Source organism: Pinus tabuliformis, chromosome 1_1 (genome assembly GCF_031772625.1).
Source record: "Pinus tabuliformis cultivar Carrire ecotype Pingquan chromosome 1_1, CPIR1, whole genome shotgun sequence".
NCBI lineage: Eukaryota > Viridiplantae > Streptophyta > Pinopsida > Pinales > Pinaceae > Pinus > Pinus tabuliformis.
Window position 1 is genome coordinate 37,445,530 of NC_142297.1, and position 14,377 is coordinate 37,459,906.

At 36.7% G+C, this 14,377-nt stretch overlaps 1 protein-coding gene across 1 annotated transcript; it reads right to left on the bottom strand.

Moving 5' to 3' along the window:
- Positions 1 to 158: 158 nt before the first annotated feature.
- LOC149211471 (receptor kinase-like protein Xa21) lies at positions 159 to 1,364 on the bottom strand. The gene is made up of 2 exons (XM_089388398.1): positions 728 to 1,364; positions 159 to 619 (listed from the first exon to the last, which is right to left on the bottom strand). The coding sequence occupies exons 1-2, from the start codon at positions 1,362 to 1,364 to the stop codon at positions 159 to 161; spliced, it is 1,098 nt and encodes a 365-aa protein (XP_089244524.1).
- Between the last annotated feature and the right edge of the window lie 13,013 nt (positions 1,365 to 14,377).

Sequence of the window (14,377 nt, forward strand, 5' to 3'; positions counted from 1 at the left end):
TCCTGTTTCAAAAGCATGCACTTTTTCTTTTAAAAATAATGGCATATAAATATAAATACTAATAGAGATTTACTTAAATAATTATAAGTTAAAAAACCAAGTGTCATTGTATGAATAATAGCAATATTGAAATCTTCTGGTATTGCAATTTTCACAAACTAAAATGAAGAAGAACTATCGGCATTTGATGCATGTGCATCACTCCTTGTTGCATTTGTATTGCTAAGCAAATTAGATATGCTTTGTCTTAATCTCATAGAAGCAACTTCATTTGCCCCCAAATCATTTCTGAGCCTCTTCAATACCAATACTACATCTCTCATAGTTGGTCGTTCATTGGGTGAATCTTTTGAACAAAGCAAAGCAACCCGTGTCAAAGACAAAATGCAATTGAATACATTATTTTCTTCAAATTCATCACCATCCACCTCCCTAAGAAGGTTGTGATCAATTACCTCCTTTAATCTACTTGGAAAGGCCAGATTTACCCACTTGTGCAAGTTCAGGTCTCCAAAAAACATATCATTAGTTGGTCGTTTCCTGGTAAGCATTTCCAATAAAAGAATGCCATAGCTGTAAATATCTCCTTTGGTAGACACTGGCTCACCGAATCCATACTCTGCATTCATGATAACATTCATCAAATTTTACTCTATTGGCCCATACAAAAATGTTGATGAGACATTTAGAAACGAAAAGTAAACATTTAACATTCTAAATGTCATACCTGGTGCAATATAGCCCACAGATCCTCTCAAAGAAAGTGATGAAGTAAGTGACTCATTGGAGTTTTCATCAACTAATCTTGCAATACCAAAATCAGTTACATGCCCCAACATGTCTTCATTAATAAGCACATTATTGGGTTTTAAATCACAATGAACTACCTGCACAAAAGAATCATGATGGAGATATTCAATGGCATGGGCCACATCTATTGCAATGTCCAATCGTGTCTTTAGTCCCATTTCACAAGCATCTTCACCATTGTTGTCATTTGTACTAGGATACAAATGCTTCTCCAGGCTTCCATTAGACATAAATTCGAACACTAAACCTTTGAAATCAATGTTGCAACATGAGGTTATGATTTTCACCAAATTTCGATGTCGAACCTTTTGCAAGATGCTACATTCTGCTTTAAAACTCTTTTCAGCCTTGTCCTTTAGCAACTGGAAAACTTTTACAGCAACAAGTGTGCCATCACTCAAAATTCCTTTATAAACTAAACCAAAATTCCCTGTTCCCAACAAGTTGGTCTCGGCAAATCCATTAGTTGCTATATGAAGCTCTTGATATGAGATCCTTTTGTGCTCCAACCTTTGCAAAATGGCTTGTGAGGAATCAAAGTTTTGCATATGCATATTTCTTTTCCAAAAGAATCCCTTTCTTTTCCATAGGAATCCCAAAAGTAAACAACATAATATAAAAGCAGCAACTCCACTCTCTAGCAATGTTAGTGTTTTCACAAGTGCAAAATGATGTCTTGGTGTTTGACATGCAGGCAGTTGAAATAGTTGCGGTCCACAAAGGCCAAGATTTCCAATTAGGGACATGCTAATTATTCTATTTGCAAAAAACCCTCCTTCTGGAATTTCACCTGTGAAATTGTTGAAAGACAAATTCAAGCTTTGAAGCATTTTCAAATTCTTGATTGTGACCACTGGTATTACACCTGATAAGTACTTTAAATGAAAACCATTAGTAAGAACAGTAAGAAAAAACATGTTTATAACATTGCCACTATCTAGTTGATTGTTATTCAAAAATAATAATTCTAGAAAAGATAACTTAGCCAACCCTATAGGCAGGGTCCCACTCAGCGTGTTATAACTTAAACTCAGTGATACTAAGAGAAATTTCCAATAAATTTTGGAATCTCTCCACTAAGTTGATTTCCGGCTAAACCGAGATATTGCAAGTTTAACATATTTGAGAAAGATGTGGGAATGCGACCTGACAAATCATTTGAGAAAAGAAAAAAAATCTCGTAAACGGGTGAGGCGACCCAAGGAAGAGGGAATGGTACCTGTTAGCTCGTTCTCTCCCAAGTTAAGGACTTGCAATTGCGGGATGGAACCCAACTCCCTCGGGATATTTCCGGTCAGATGGTTGCGTTCCAAACGTAATTCAATCAGCGATGAAAGGTTTCCCAAGGAAGAGGGAATGGAACCTGTCAGCTTGTTCTCTCCCAAGTAAAGCACTTGCAAAAGCGGAAGGGAACCCAACTCGCGCGGGATATTTCCGGTCAGGTTGTTGAAGGAGAGCCCCAGAAGAGCCAAATTTCTGCAACTGCAGAGTTGAGTTGGGATATCTCCGTCCAAGCCATTGTTGTCCAACTGGAGCTGCGTCAATCGAAAGAGGCGTCCCAATTGAGGCGGGATATGACCAGTGAGCTCATTGCCTCTGAGAATGAGCGTAAGGAGAAACGACAAATTGCCCAGCGATGGAGAAATGGGACCGCGCAAACCCATGCCAGTGAGGTCGAGGGAGGCCACTCTGTATGGATGGCGGCGGTTGCAGGTGACGCCGGTCCAGTTGCAGAAGGGATTGGCGGGAGTCCAATCTGCGAGGGAATGATGTGGATCGCTGGCAATGAGGTTCCTGAACGTCACCAGGGATTGGTGATCATTGTGGAAAGAGTGGGATCCTTTCCCAGGGGTGAAGGAATAGATGAGGAGGAGAAAGAGTAGATGAAAAGCAAATGAAAGAGAGGGCATGGTGGCAAAATGGAACAGAGGAGGAGAGGGGAGGGCAGGGCAGGGCAGGGCAGGCTAGAAATGCAGTGGGTATATGTGTATGGGTGGAGAAGTGAGTGAGTATTTATTTATGAAGGGCAAAAAGGAGAGAAGAAGACGTCGTCCCGTGACAAACGTGAGGTATTAAAAATATTATTTAATCTCACAACGGTCACTAGTCAAAGAAATCTTTCAAAAACGTGAGGGATTAAAAATATTATTTAATCTCACAACGGTCACTGGTCAAAGAAAGGCTAACAAAACAAAGATTTCGCAATTTTTAAACTTTCGTAAACTTTATATCGCAGCCTCTGTCAAAACTGCACAGAGGAGGGGAGGGGAGGGGAGAAATGCAATGGGTATATGTGTATGTGTGGAGAAGTGAGTGTGTGAAACCGCGTGCTTCGGCGTCGTGAAGAAGACGCAGTACCGTGTATAGTGTGAACATAGAGAGGGGAAAAACGTGAAGGAGAAGTCATCAGTCATGAGGCGGCTCCTCCTCTGCCAAACAAAGTCTCACAACGCTCACTAGTCAAAAAGTCATCCACTGCTGAGAAAAGTCATCCACGAACTCCGTGTCTAAATTTTCGTCGTTTATATATAGTTTAAATATTGTGAATTAAACGTGAAGGACAAGGCATCAATCATCCCAAAAAAAATTTATTTAATCTCACATCGATCATTCGTCAAAGAGTCTTCCACTATTGAGAAAAGTAGTTTCCGATGTTCTGGTTAAAACTTATATAATTATAAAGTTTGGTGTGAATGGTTTCCCATTCAACTTGATCGTATAAAATGGAAGAAAAACCTAAAATCTTTGGGTAATTTGAAAACGGGTTAAACCTAAAAACTTTGGGTAATTTGAAAACGGGTTAATGTTAGTCCAAAACTAAAATCGATTACCAATAGAAGCACGAACTCCTTGTCTAAGCGATATGTAAACCCTTAAATATCCCATCAATAAATATAAGTTGCTTTAATTTACTACTGATTTGATAAAACAATTTTAAATTTATTATTTAAGAAAGATGAGGCTAACAAAGATTTCGCAATTTTTAAACTTTCGTAAACTTTATTACGTTAATTTCCGTATTGTAGAGTAGAGTTGAGTTGTTTTTAGAGTCAGATGATTTAAAAGCTGCGTTATTAAAAGTTTAAGTTTTGTTTTTTGAAATGGTATTATTTTGTTTTCATTAAAAAAAAATCAGTTTAAAAATTTGTTTAGGAACTTTTTACTTTGGTAAATATAATTTGTTGAAAATTTAAAACGTTAATGGTGTCATTTCTAGTTTATTCAGCGATCTATTAATAATTTTTTATCGTTTTTACTTTAATTTGGCAATATTTAAAGTTAAAAAAATGGTGGTATCATTTCTAATTTATCTAGTGATCCATTAATATTTTTTTATTGTTTTTACTTTAATTTGGCAATATTTAAAGTAAGTGGTAGGCACTAAAAATGTCACTTTGCATAATACAGATTGTGGTTATGTGTCTAGCCAAGTTGGTGGCAAAGTCCAATTTGGCTCATTCACATCAATTGAGCTAGTGTCCATCTCATTTCAATGCATAAATGTCACCATGAAAAAACTCCTAATTGAAGAACCTTTTAGTTGTATCATTTTTGCATCCAAATATGATGCACCATAAAAATAGTAATGGTTGCATTTTATCTAGAAGTGAGATTCAATTTCACTCACTAACATCAAATGAGCTAGCAACCACTTCTCGTTGAAGAACCTTTCTGATACTTTCTAACTTATGCATGTTTACATTTTCTTGTAGAGAATATCCTTTGGATAATACATTAGCTTTCACGCACCAAGATAGCAGTTACTTTGCACCCAACAAGTGATTGTATAAATAACATGTGTAATTAATTGTTCTTAGATGTAGTATTAAGTTATTTTCTCATGCAAACAAGCATGATTATCTTATTGAGTATTGAAGCATTTTATGTTTTTCACTTGAACATATCGAACAATTTGATATTTCTTTCTTGAGAGTGTTGATATTAATAAAATAACTCCCATATGCATTGAGGATTCAAGCATCAAGATAGCAGTTACTTTGCACCCAATAAGCGATTGTATAAGTAACATGAATAATTAATTGTTCTTGGACGTAGTGTTATGTTATTTTGTTATGAAAACAAGCATGATTATCTTATTGAGTATTGAAGCATTTTATTTTTTTGGCTTGAACATATTGAACAATTTTATATTTCTTTCTTAAGTGTTGATATTAGTAAAAGAGATCTCATATGCATTGAGGATTCAACATTGAATTATATTATTTAAGTGCAGAAATTTTGGTGATAGAAATACAACTACTCAAGAAATTAAATCTAAATCAAGAGACACAATTCTACTCTACAAAAATTAATTCATAATTTAGAACAACATGCACAAACATGCATCATCAAATACACAGGTACACGAATGTTTCTAGGGGAAACCAATTTTTAAAAACCCCTTAAGCCCATTTTGCATTAATCAAGTGAATTGAGTAACAATTATAATTCCAATCTCTTGCTCTGAGGACAAACTGCAAGAGTAAACTTATTCTCACTCCGCCTACACTCAGGGTTCCCACACTTGTGTTGCCTATACTCACGCTGCCCACACCCTCTCTACCTGCAATTTCACTGCCCGCACTGAGTCATATTTCCTTGCGCAATTCTTGAAGATTAAACACTTGACCAATACTCTAAATTTTACTCTCAATCTAGTATATGTAATTGTACACTGCCTTGGAATCTACACCACAGTTTAGCAATTTGAATTCCTTACACGCATGAGATATTTTTTGGTTGATTGATCAGTTAACTGGATGATCTCTGAGTTAGATTGTTGTCACACTACACAATTGATCTCCAACTAGCTCTAGTAACTATTAGAACTAGCTTAACTGAGTACAACTTAAAATAAGTGCACTAGTTTGTTATAATTTAGCCATCAACACATGCAAACTGGACTCCAAGCCCACTAACTCAAATTTAGTGTTCTAACTGAGTGACAAGAGCCATGTCACCTCAGTTAACTTCCTCCAAGTTGTCTTATGATGTGGAAATGCAAATTTTCTCAATTTGACTAAGGCTAAATTCAAATTGAGGCTCTCTTGCTACACTTATCAATGCTCCCTCTTAGTAAGAAAGGGATTTTCCACCACCCCTTTCTATCACCTGTGGAATGTATTGTAGCATTACCTCTCACTGTTGATGCTACTATTGCAACAACTACAACTAAGAATCATCCAGAAAAAAAATACACTAATTCAACTGTGTCTCTACAATTGTCTATTAGGAGAATTGTGTTGTTGTTGACTCTACTACTGAGCCTACAGCTCTGTTGTCAACACTTCTCTGCACTCCTCAATATATAAATGAAATTGATCCTCCTGCTACTGAATATTGTAGGCCATTATAGCAAGTTAATGATCCATGAGGAGAACACCTCAATGGACCCTACCCAAATTTTTGCAACTCTGGGACTAAGGATCTACATCACCATACCTCACTCCTGGAGGTATAGTCGCATAAATGGTCAAATATGATCTACTCATATTGTTGTTGCTACTGATTTGTTAATGCTTTTGCACTTCTGCTGCAACTACTGCAATAATGTGTATGATATCCCCATATCTTGAAGTACTATCTTCCATAGGGATGCTCCCTCTGAAACTAGACTCCATCTGAGTCTCTATCTCCCTGTGGGAAATATATCTACTCCTCAATATACCAATATCAGTGATCATAGGTACTTTTTGTGTCACTAAACATTGGCTCATTGATTTGCCAACTAGCAACCTTCTAGCTCCATTAAGAAGTATGCACATAGGGTCTTCTGGATCTGCCCTAAACTAGGGCTCCATAGCTTTTCCTCCTAACGACTCATTAATTCTTCAATGATCACTATGCATGAGGAATTCAAGCACTGGTTCTAATGTGATTTCAGGGCTCTAATACCATGTAGAAATTTTGGTGATAGAAATACAACTACTCAAGAAATTAAATCTAAATCAAGAGACAAAATTCTACTCCACTGTTCTTGGGAAAGTAATTCACAATTTAGAACAACACGCACATACATGCATCATCAAATACATAGGTACACAAATGTTTCTAAGGGAAATAAATTGCTAAAAACCCCTTAAGCTCATTTTTCATTAATCAAGTGAATTGAGAAACAATTAAATTATGATCTCTTGCTCTTAGGATAAACTGCAAGAGTAAACTTGTTCTCACTCTGCTTGCACTCGTTCTACCAGAATTCGATGAAATATTTATGTCTTTATTATTTTTTACTTTAATTTTTTATATTTAAATTAAGCATAGGTACCAACTAAAATGTAGCTTCGCTTAAGCACATTTTTATTAAAATATTTAATTTACTAACATCAAGCAAGCATAAAAGAACAGAGATAATAAATAATTAATGCATCAAAGACTATTACATTCTTTTTCCTAATGTAATAATCTCGTTGTTACAAGATTAGGTATATACAATTTTAGTTCTTTATTTTTTTACTTTAATTTAGCTCTATTTAAACGAAGCAGTAGGTACTAGCTACTATATAGCACTTGTTTACATTCCAATCAGTTTACTTTCCAAGGATTCTTATTAAAATCTAAATAATATAGAGTTATTTCAACTTTGAGTCTATTAAATATTGACAAAAATTAGATATAATTTTAGAAATTAAATTTATCTTTGTATTTCATAAATTGTAAATTAAAAAAATATGTTAATTTATTTTTTATTTATGTTTTTATCATATATCTTTTTTGTAAGCTTAGTAGGGCCTTTTATTCATTCATTTTCAAAGTAGGCTACAACCAGAAAAGACATTTTGTTGCCTCAACTTGCCCATTGGGAAACCATGTATGTTGGCCATTGGAATGTATTACAAGCCATCCAAAATCTAAGGTTATTAAGTCTGTCAAAATTAGCCTTATAGGCCTGAATGTCTAAAAACCAGTTCACCCTTAACATGTTAACATAAGTACTGCTACTCGACATATACATATTCAAAATGTAACAAAACGAAATAACTAAAACTATTCATCAGAGGACTCCATAGGAGTTGGGTTCTTTGCACTGGAACTTGGTAATTCATATTGAATAAGGCACAAAATGTGCTTCTCAATATGACCCAGACAAACATTCTGTTGTTGATTTTGGAATTTAACAAGTTGGAATTCTTTCTGAATTTCCTAGAATACAGGATCAACTTTGATAGAACCTGTTTCATTCATGATAGCTCTGGCTACTATGCTCTTTATCATCCAAAAGAGGTAAATTGTCTACCTGTACTGGGTGAGACGACCACAGGTATGGCTAGGATTAGGTACTGGTAGGCGACAATCTTCCACCTTGATTTCATGCTTAGCTCGTTGGTTAAGGCCTGCCTCCCAACCTGTTATCATCTGTCTTACATGCTTAGGAGTACCTATTGTATATGTATGGGCCACATCAATGATGTGTTGGGCATCTAATTTTCTTCCACTTCTCATCGGCGGCCTCACGAGGATACTCCTCGACCTCCCCGAGACTCTTTTCCGATTGGATCTGCAACCCCCATTTCCAGACTAGCAGGTGCCCACGGATGGTCTTGCCATCTCTGTCAACCTTTTTTGAGATATACTATAATCAACTATCGAGACCACTGAATGAGCGAATACGTTCGACTCGTCGACTAGGTGATCACTCCAATTATATACCCCAATAAGAATTACAAATAACATGAGCAAGAAACAAGAAACATTAAACCCAAGAAAAGTGAAAGAAGAACAAGATGTGTCGACCATCCTCCAGTAGTTTTTTCTTCTCATTACCGAAATTCTTTGCTCAATCCTCTCATAGAGTAAATTAAATCCAGAGAGGGTATCTCTCTACCATATGACATAACCACCCACCAATGCCTCAACCCCCTTCTCATGTATGCAAACACCTATACATTTTAAAACCAACACCGAGGAAAAGTAGAGAGTAATCAAAAACTAATTCAACCAAACATGGAAACAACCATTCCACCCAGGCAGTATATTCTTTCCACATAGAGAAGCCCAAATTAAACCATACATTCTCGTACATAGCAATAAGATACCATAGGAAATGGATATCGACTTGGAAACAAAAAATTCAAAATAGAATTGAGCCACACATATACACTCTTTAGACAAACAAACATTGCCAAGACCCACATTCTCCCATTCACATGGAGGGGCGAAAATCTGACAGGAATTTAGAGAACCAGTATGTCACGAGCAAGGATGGGTGGAGAGAAATGATACATAACCTATTACCCTCGCCATCAAGCCGACTTAAGTTATCTCCCGCAACTGTTTCCTCCCTGCCCAGCTTTCTACCGAACGAGAACCAGAGTGCTTCCTGATATCTCTCGGAACCTCTCTGTACCACAACACAAATGCATGTAATGCGATACCCACTACCACCACGTGGGATGCTATAACACATCAACATTTAATTCCTATCGCACTACCTCCCACACCTCCCATCACCTCCACTCGATCACACCTGCCATAGTCGCTCCTCCTCCATGCCTTCCATCTAATCACCATTACATGAGTCCCGAGTAGGACAATGACCTGGCACGCACCCCGATCGAGGGATGTTTTTATCATGTATTAATAATAATGATGCAAATTATTATTATTTATTTATATCAATTTTGAATATTAAGAAAAAAAATTAATGATTGATTTTCTTTAACATTTTGTAGTTATCTCTTTAGTCTACAAAAATCAATAATTTATGAAAATAAATATTATAAGAAATATTGAAATATTGAGACTTAGTGTGAGTGTAAGCAAAGCATTCTAAGATAAATCATTTTTCATTAGCATAGATGATTTTCATGAACACCATTACCTTCTTGTTCAAGATGATTCTTTAGGATGCCAAGGATCTCACCACAAGTGGTTAAATAGTCGTTTTACATTAGGAAATTTGAGATTGACAACAACATATTTTTTTATTGACAATGTTGGGTATTGATATAAAGTGTTAAAATGAGTCATTTTTGTTCAAGTGTGATAGGTAGTGTTGTGTCACCATTATGTAAGGTGTAACCATTTGTACCATTGCAATTCATAATCATTGGAAAAGTTATTCAAGTACCCTTCAAGTCATTTGTTTACCACTTTATCCATTTGTCATTGGATGGTATGAGATACTTATGGTTAATTGGGTTCCTACTTAGTAAAAAGTTGCTACTGAATTTTGAGTCCATAATTTAACTGGATTTATATTTTTCATGATACTCAAATGGAGTGAGTATATTTTGTCAATCAATTTATGACTATAAATATGATATGTGTTGTCCCTTTTTGGACCACCACTCTTCTTGGAAAGATGTGTCAAGGAACTTATCGAGAAAAACCTCTAACTCAACTCAAGAGAGTAAACACCTTCTAACCTTATCCATCAAAGAAGGAAACATATATAATCAATGAATTCTTGGTTGTAGTAGATTCTTGATTCAAGCTTAAATTTTCCAAAAAGTTAAACCAAATTAAGCTAAAAAAATAAAAGACATTGTAACAAATAGCTTTACTATTGTTGGAAATATGTTGTCATTGACGACAATGGGAAATATTGTTGGAAAATGAAGAGCATGGAAACTGTAAATGCATTTGATGATGGTGTTATCATTAATTACATCAGATGGAAACATATGGTGAAGGTGTCAAGATTAGGTTTCAGGCACAAGAAGAAGGGTGAAGATCAACATGGATGAAGAAGGTGCACAGAATTTGGGTTTATTTCTTATTTAGTAGATCATGTCAGATGTAGATGGATCCCACCTAGATGTAAGAGCTCTGAAATAGATTTCCATTGGTATGCAGAAGTCTAGAAATGGCCTTCTGGTTTGAAATATAGATCCAATCAAAGTCAGGTAATTCGAAGGTCAAACTATGCAGATGTAAAGTTAGTTGGAGGTGATTTGGATCACATGGTTAGTTTGAAACACAAGCAAATGTAGCGGATTCCATAGCATCACCGCAAAAGAAAAAGGATTGAACAGATGTGGTAATCCAAGTGTAGCAACGAGATTGTTTTTTAATGGACGATGGCAAATCCCACCCAACAGATTTAACCTGGAGATAATTCCCTAGAGAAAGAAAAGGGCACATAAAGTTAAAGTGGAATTATACAACAAGCGGGAAAATGTTGGAGCAACAACACAATGGAGAGAATTTCTATTGGTGCAGGCGGAACCCATATGACAGATAAGCCTACAACAGTTACCTCAAGAGGTGCATCCTAGAAATTAGAAAAGATAACCTTAAGAGTTAAGTGGGAAGACGTAGAAGTGTGGAGGTGGCCTAAAAAAAATAGCGGCAAGCTTAACCATTGGCAGAAGACTTAAGAGAGAGGCCCCCACATTGACATCAGAGCCCATTGAAGCTAGCCCGAAAAGAATACAAGGCAATGGCTAGAGGAGTGCTGACCGAGAGAGGGTTTGTACAGGAATAAGCCAAGAGTCATTAAATTTTTATAAAGGAAATATGGTGAAAAACAAGGTTGCAGGACCCTTCTCTCTCCTCTCTGAAAATGGGACACATGGTAGTGTATTATTAGCCCAGATGACGAAGGATTATGATGTTAGAACTAGTGAAATGGAGCATGACATGTGGCAGTCATATTCAGGGTTTTTCAGTACCTAAATGGCCCATTTTTGGGTGACACATGTCACGAATCATGGGCTGACACATAGCACAAGTGATGTCACATGACGTCATCCCACTGATAAGACCTTGAAAGGTCTCGGAGTGGTGCAAAGGAAGATCAGCGACATGATTGGGCATTGGGGATGACCTGGGCATGTCAATGATAACTTATCCTAGAGATATTTTCTATTGGCTCTTGCTATAGCAGGAGGACACCATCAGGATAACTCATCCTGTAAGGAAGACCTTGGTGGATTATAAAGGGGCATAGGCTTATTGCACTTGGTAAAGAGCACCACGAAGGTGGTTCCATGTTCAGCAAAAGAATACCAAGGGTGTAGAGGTTTTGCAAAGGAAAATAAGCCCTCGCATGCTTAGAAAGACTATAACGCCTGAAGGTTTGAGTAGCAGTCAAAACACTGAGTCCTATGGTGGACAAGAGGTTAAGCACAAGCACGAGAGGAGATATAATTAAAAATGGTCGCAGAGTTATTTTGGAAAGTGTAAGCACTTGGGTCCAAGACTTATATGGCACCAATGTTTAGTAGTGATGGTGTATTAAAAGGCTTCGGTCCTATGTTTAAATTATTATGGGATGAATACTCGACAACTATATGTGTGGAAATTCTTTGGAATAAAGCATTTGGGCCATAACCAAAGGCCTTGGATGAAAGATTCAACATCTTGATTTGGCAGTGTGGCAATATCTTGCATGGTCGGTTGAGTTGGCAGCTATTTCGATAGCATGTTATGATTAATAGATCCTTTGGGCTAACAAATGAATGAGTCAGAAACATGTGATAGTTTAGTGGCACTATTTGGTAGCTAAGCCAAACATAAGATCACAATGATAAACACATGAATGAGTTGGAAGTAGTTAATAGGAAGAGTTAGTAGTTATGGTAAAACTGGAAGTTTTCTAGAAATAGAAAGTCCCAACTAAATTCTGTAAAATGCCCGAATGAGAAAAAATAGAAGAATATCTCACAGATTGAGCCCAGAATTGCAGATCAAAGATTAAGAAGTTAATAGAACATAGAGAATACTAGAATGAATAGGAAAAATGAAAAAATAAAAATTCATGGAAGTATACAAGAAAAGAATTGAAGCCAAAAATATAAGTCCATAATTATTTAAAAGCATAATTAGAAAGTCCAAATCAGAAAGTGGATAAATCCCACATGTAACAGAGAAATCATACCTATCATGGAGACCATATTTCATATAGATAATTGGGCAAGTAATGAAATTTTAGTTATAGCATTATAAATAGGATGAGGAGACGAGGTACCCGATATCGGCAACAAAGAGCCAGAAGCCCTATCGATTACTTGTGGGTCGCATCCGACCAGATCCTCCTGATCTGCACGTCCATCATCCCTTGAGTCATACGTTCCTACCCTTGTGCCATATTTCTGGTAGTCCCCATCTTCTCCATGCTCTTCTCCATGAGCTTATGCATAGGTTACAGAAGGGTACAGGTGATCAAGATGTGGATTATCATCTCATAGCAAATGGATTAGTCGATTTAGGGACATGATGTATGTGCCAAACAATAATGAGCTCAAGAAGCTTATCTTGAGGGAATTTCTGGCTAAGTCATATTCAGGTTTCCAAGATATCAAAAGACATTGATAGCAGTGAAGAAGTTCTACTATTGACTGAATTTGAAGAAGGAAGTGGTAGAGTTTGTGGCTAATGCTTGGATTGTCAATAGGTAAAAGAGTCTACTGTATGCATACAGGTGGATTACTACAGTCAATTATGATTCCAAAGTGGAAATGGGAGGTCATTTCCATGGATTTCATTACAGGTTTGTTGAGGACATCCAAACAACATTTTTCTATTATGGTTGTGGTTGACAAAGGTAGCACCTTTAATTCTAATAAAGTCTACCTACTCTAATAATGATGTAGCACATGTATTCATCAGAGATGCGGTGATATTGCATGGTGTTCCAAAGAAGATTATGTCAAAAAGGGTTGCTAAGTTTACCTCTAGATTCTGGAAAGAGTTATTTGCAAGTTTGGGTACATAGTTGGCCTTCAGAACAGCTTATCATCCGTGGACAAATGGCCAAACAAAGAGGGTCAACAGAATACTGAAGGACATATTAAATATGTATGTGATTCATTAGTAGTGAAAGCGGGAAGAATATCTTCCACTGGCTGAGTTCGCTTACAACAATAGGTATTAGGAGTCTCTGAGGATGAGTATGTTTGAGGCATTTTATGGGCGGAGTTGTAAAACTCCCATTAGTTGGACTGATCCAGTGCATAGGGTATTGATAGGACCAGACATATTGGTAGAGATGGAACAAGAAATGCAAATTATCAAGAAAGATTTAGAGGTAGCACAGGATATACACAAGAGTTATGTAGATTAGAACATGATGTTTAAGGAGTTTCAAGTTGGGGAATATGTGTACTGGAGTAGTAAGCCCAAGAAGAGATCCTTAAGGATTGGATCATGTGCCATGATGACACCTCAGTTTTGTGGGCCTTTTGAGATTCTTGAGAGGATTGGACCAGTAGCCTATCGACTTGCACTACCTTCGACAGTGAAATCCCATGATGTTTTCCATGTGTCATTTCTTAAGAAGTATGTTAAATATGTTGATCATGTGATTGAATCATATGTATTGCAGGTGGCGCCAGAAGACGAATTTCAGCCGGAAGCACTTTGGGCTTGATGAAGCTACATGGGAGATGATTAGATGTGTGTTATCTATCCTTCTCTATTCACTAGTTGAGTGGATGTCTTTTGGTGTATTTTTTGGTGTGGGGTTTTGGTATGTGTATATATGTATATAGATGTAAATACCACCACGAGATGTGATATAAAGCTCCAATAAGTGGTATGGGTTTCATGTGGTTATGGTTGTTATGATTTTCGTGTTGGTTTGCTTTTTCGCAGGTTGATCATTGTAAATACTACGTCGAGC

Bases quoted from the DNA above. Each gene is read 5' to 3' on its own strand.
- LOC149211471 (XM_089388398.1), bottom strand. From the start codon at position 1,364: ATGCATATGCAAAACTTTGATTCCTCACAAGCCATTTTGCAAAGGTTG. The intron at 620-727 runs GTATGACATTTA...TCATGAATGCAG, and splicing joins TGTGGGCTATATTGCACCAG to AGTATGGATTCGGTGAGCCA.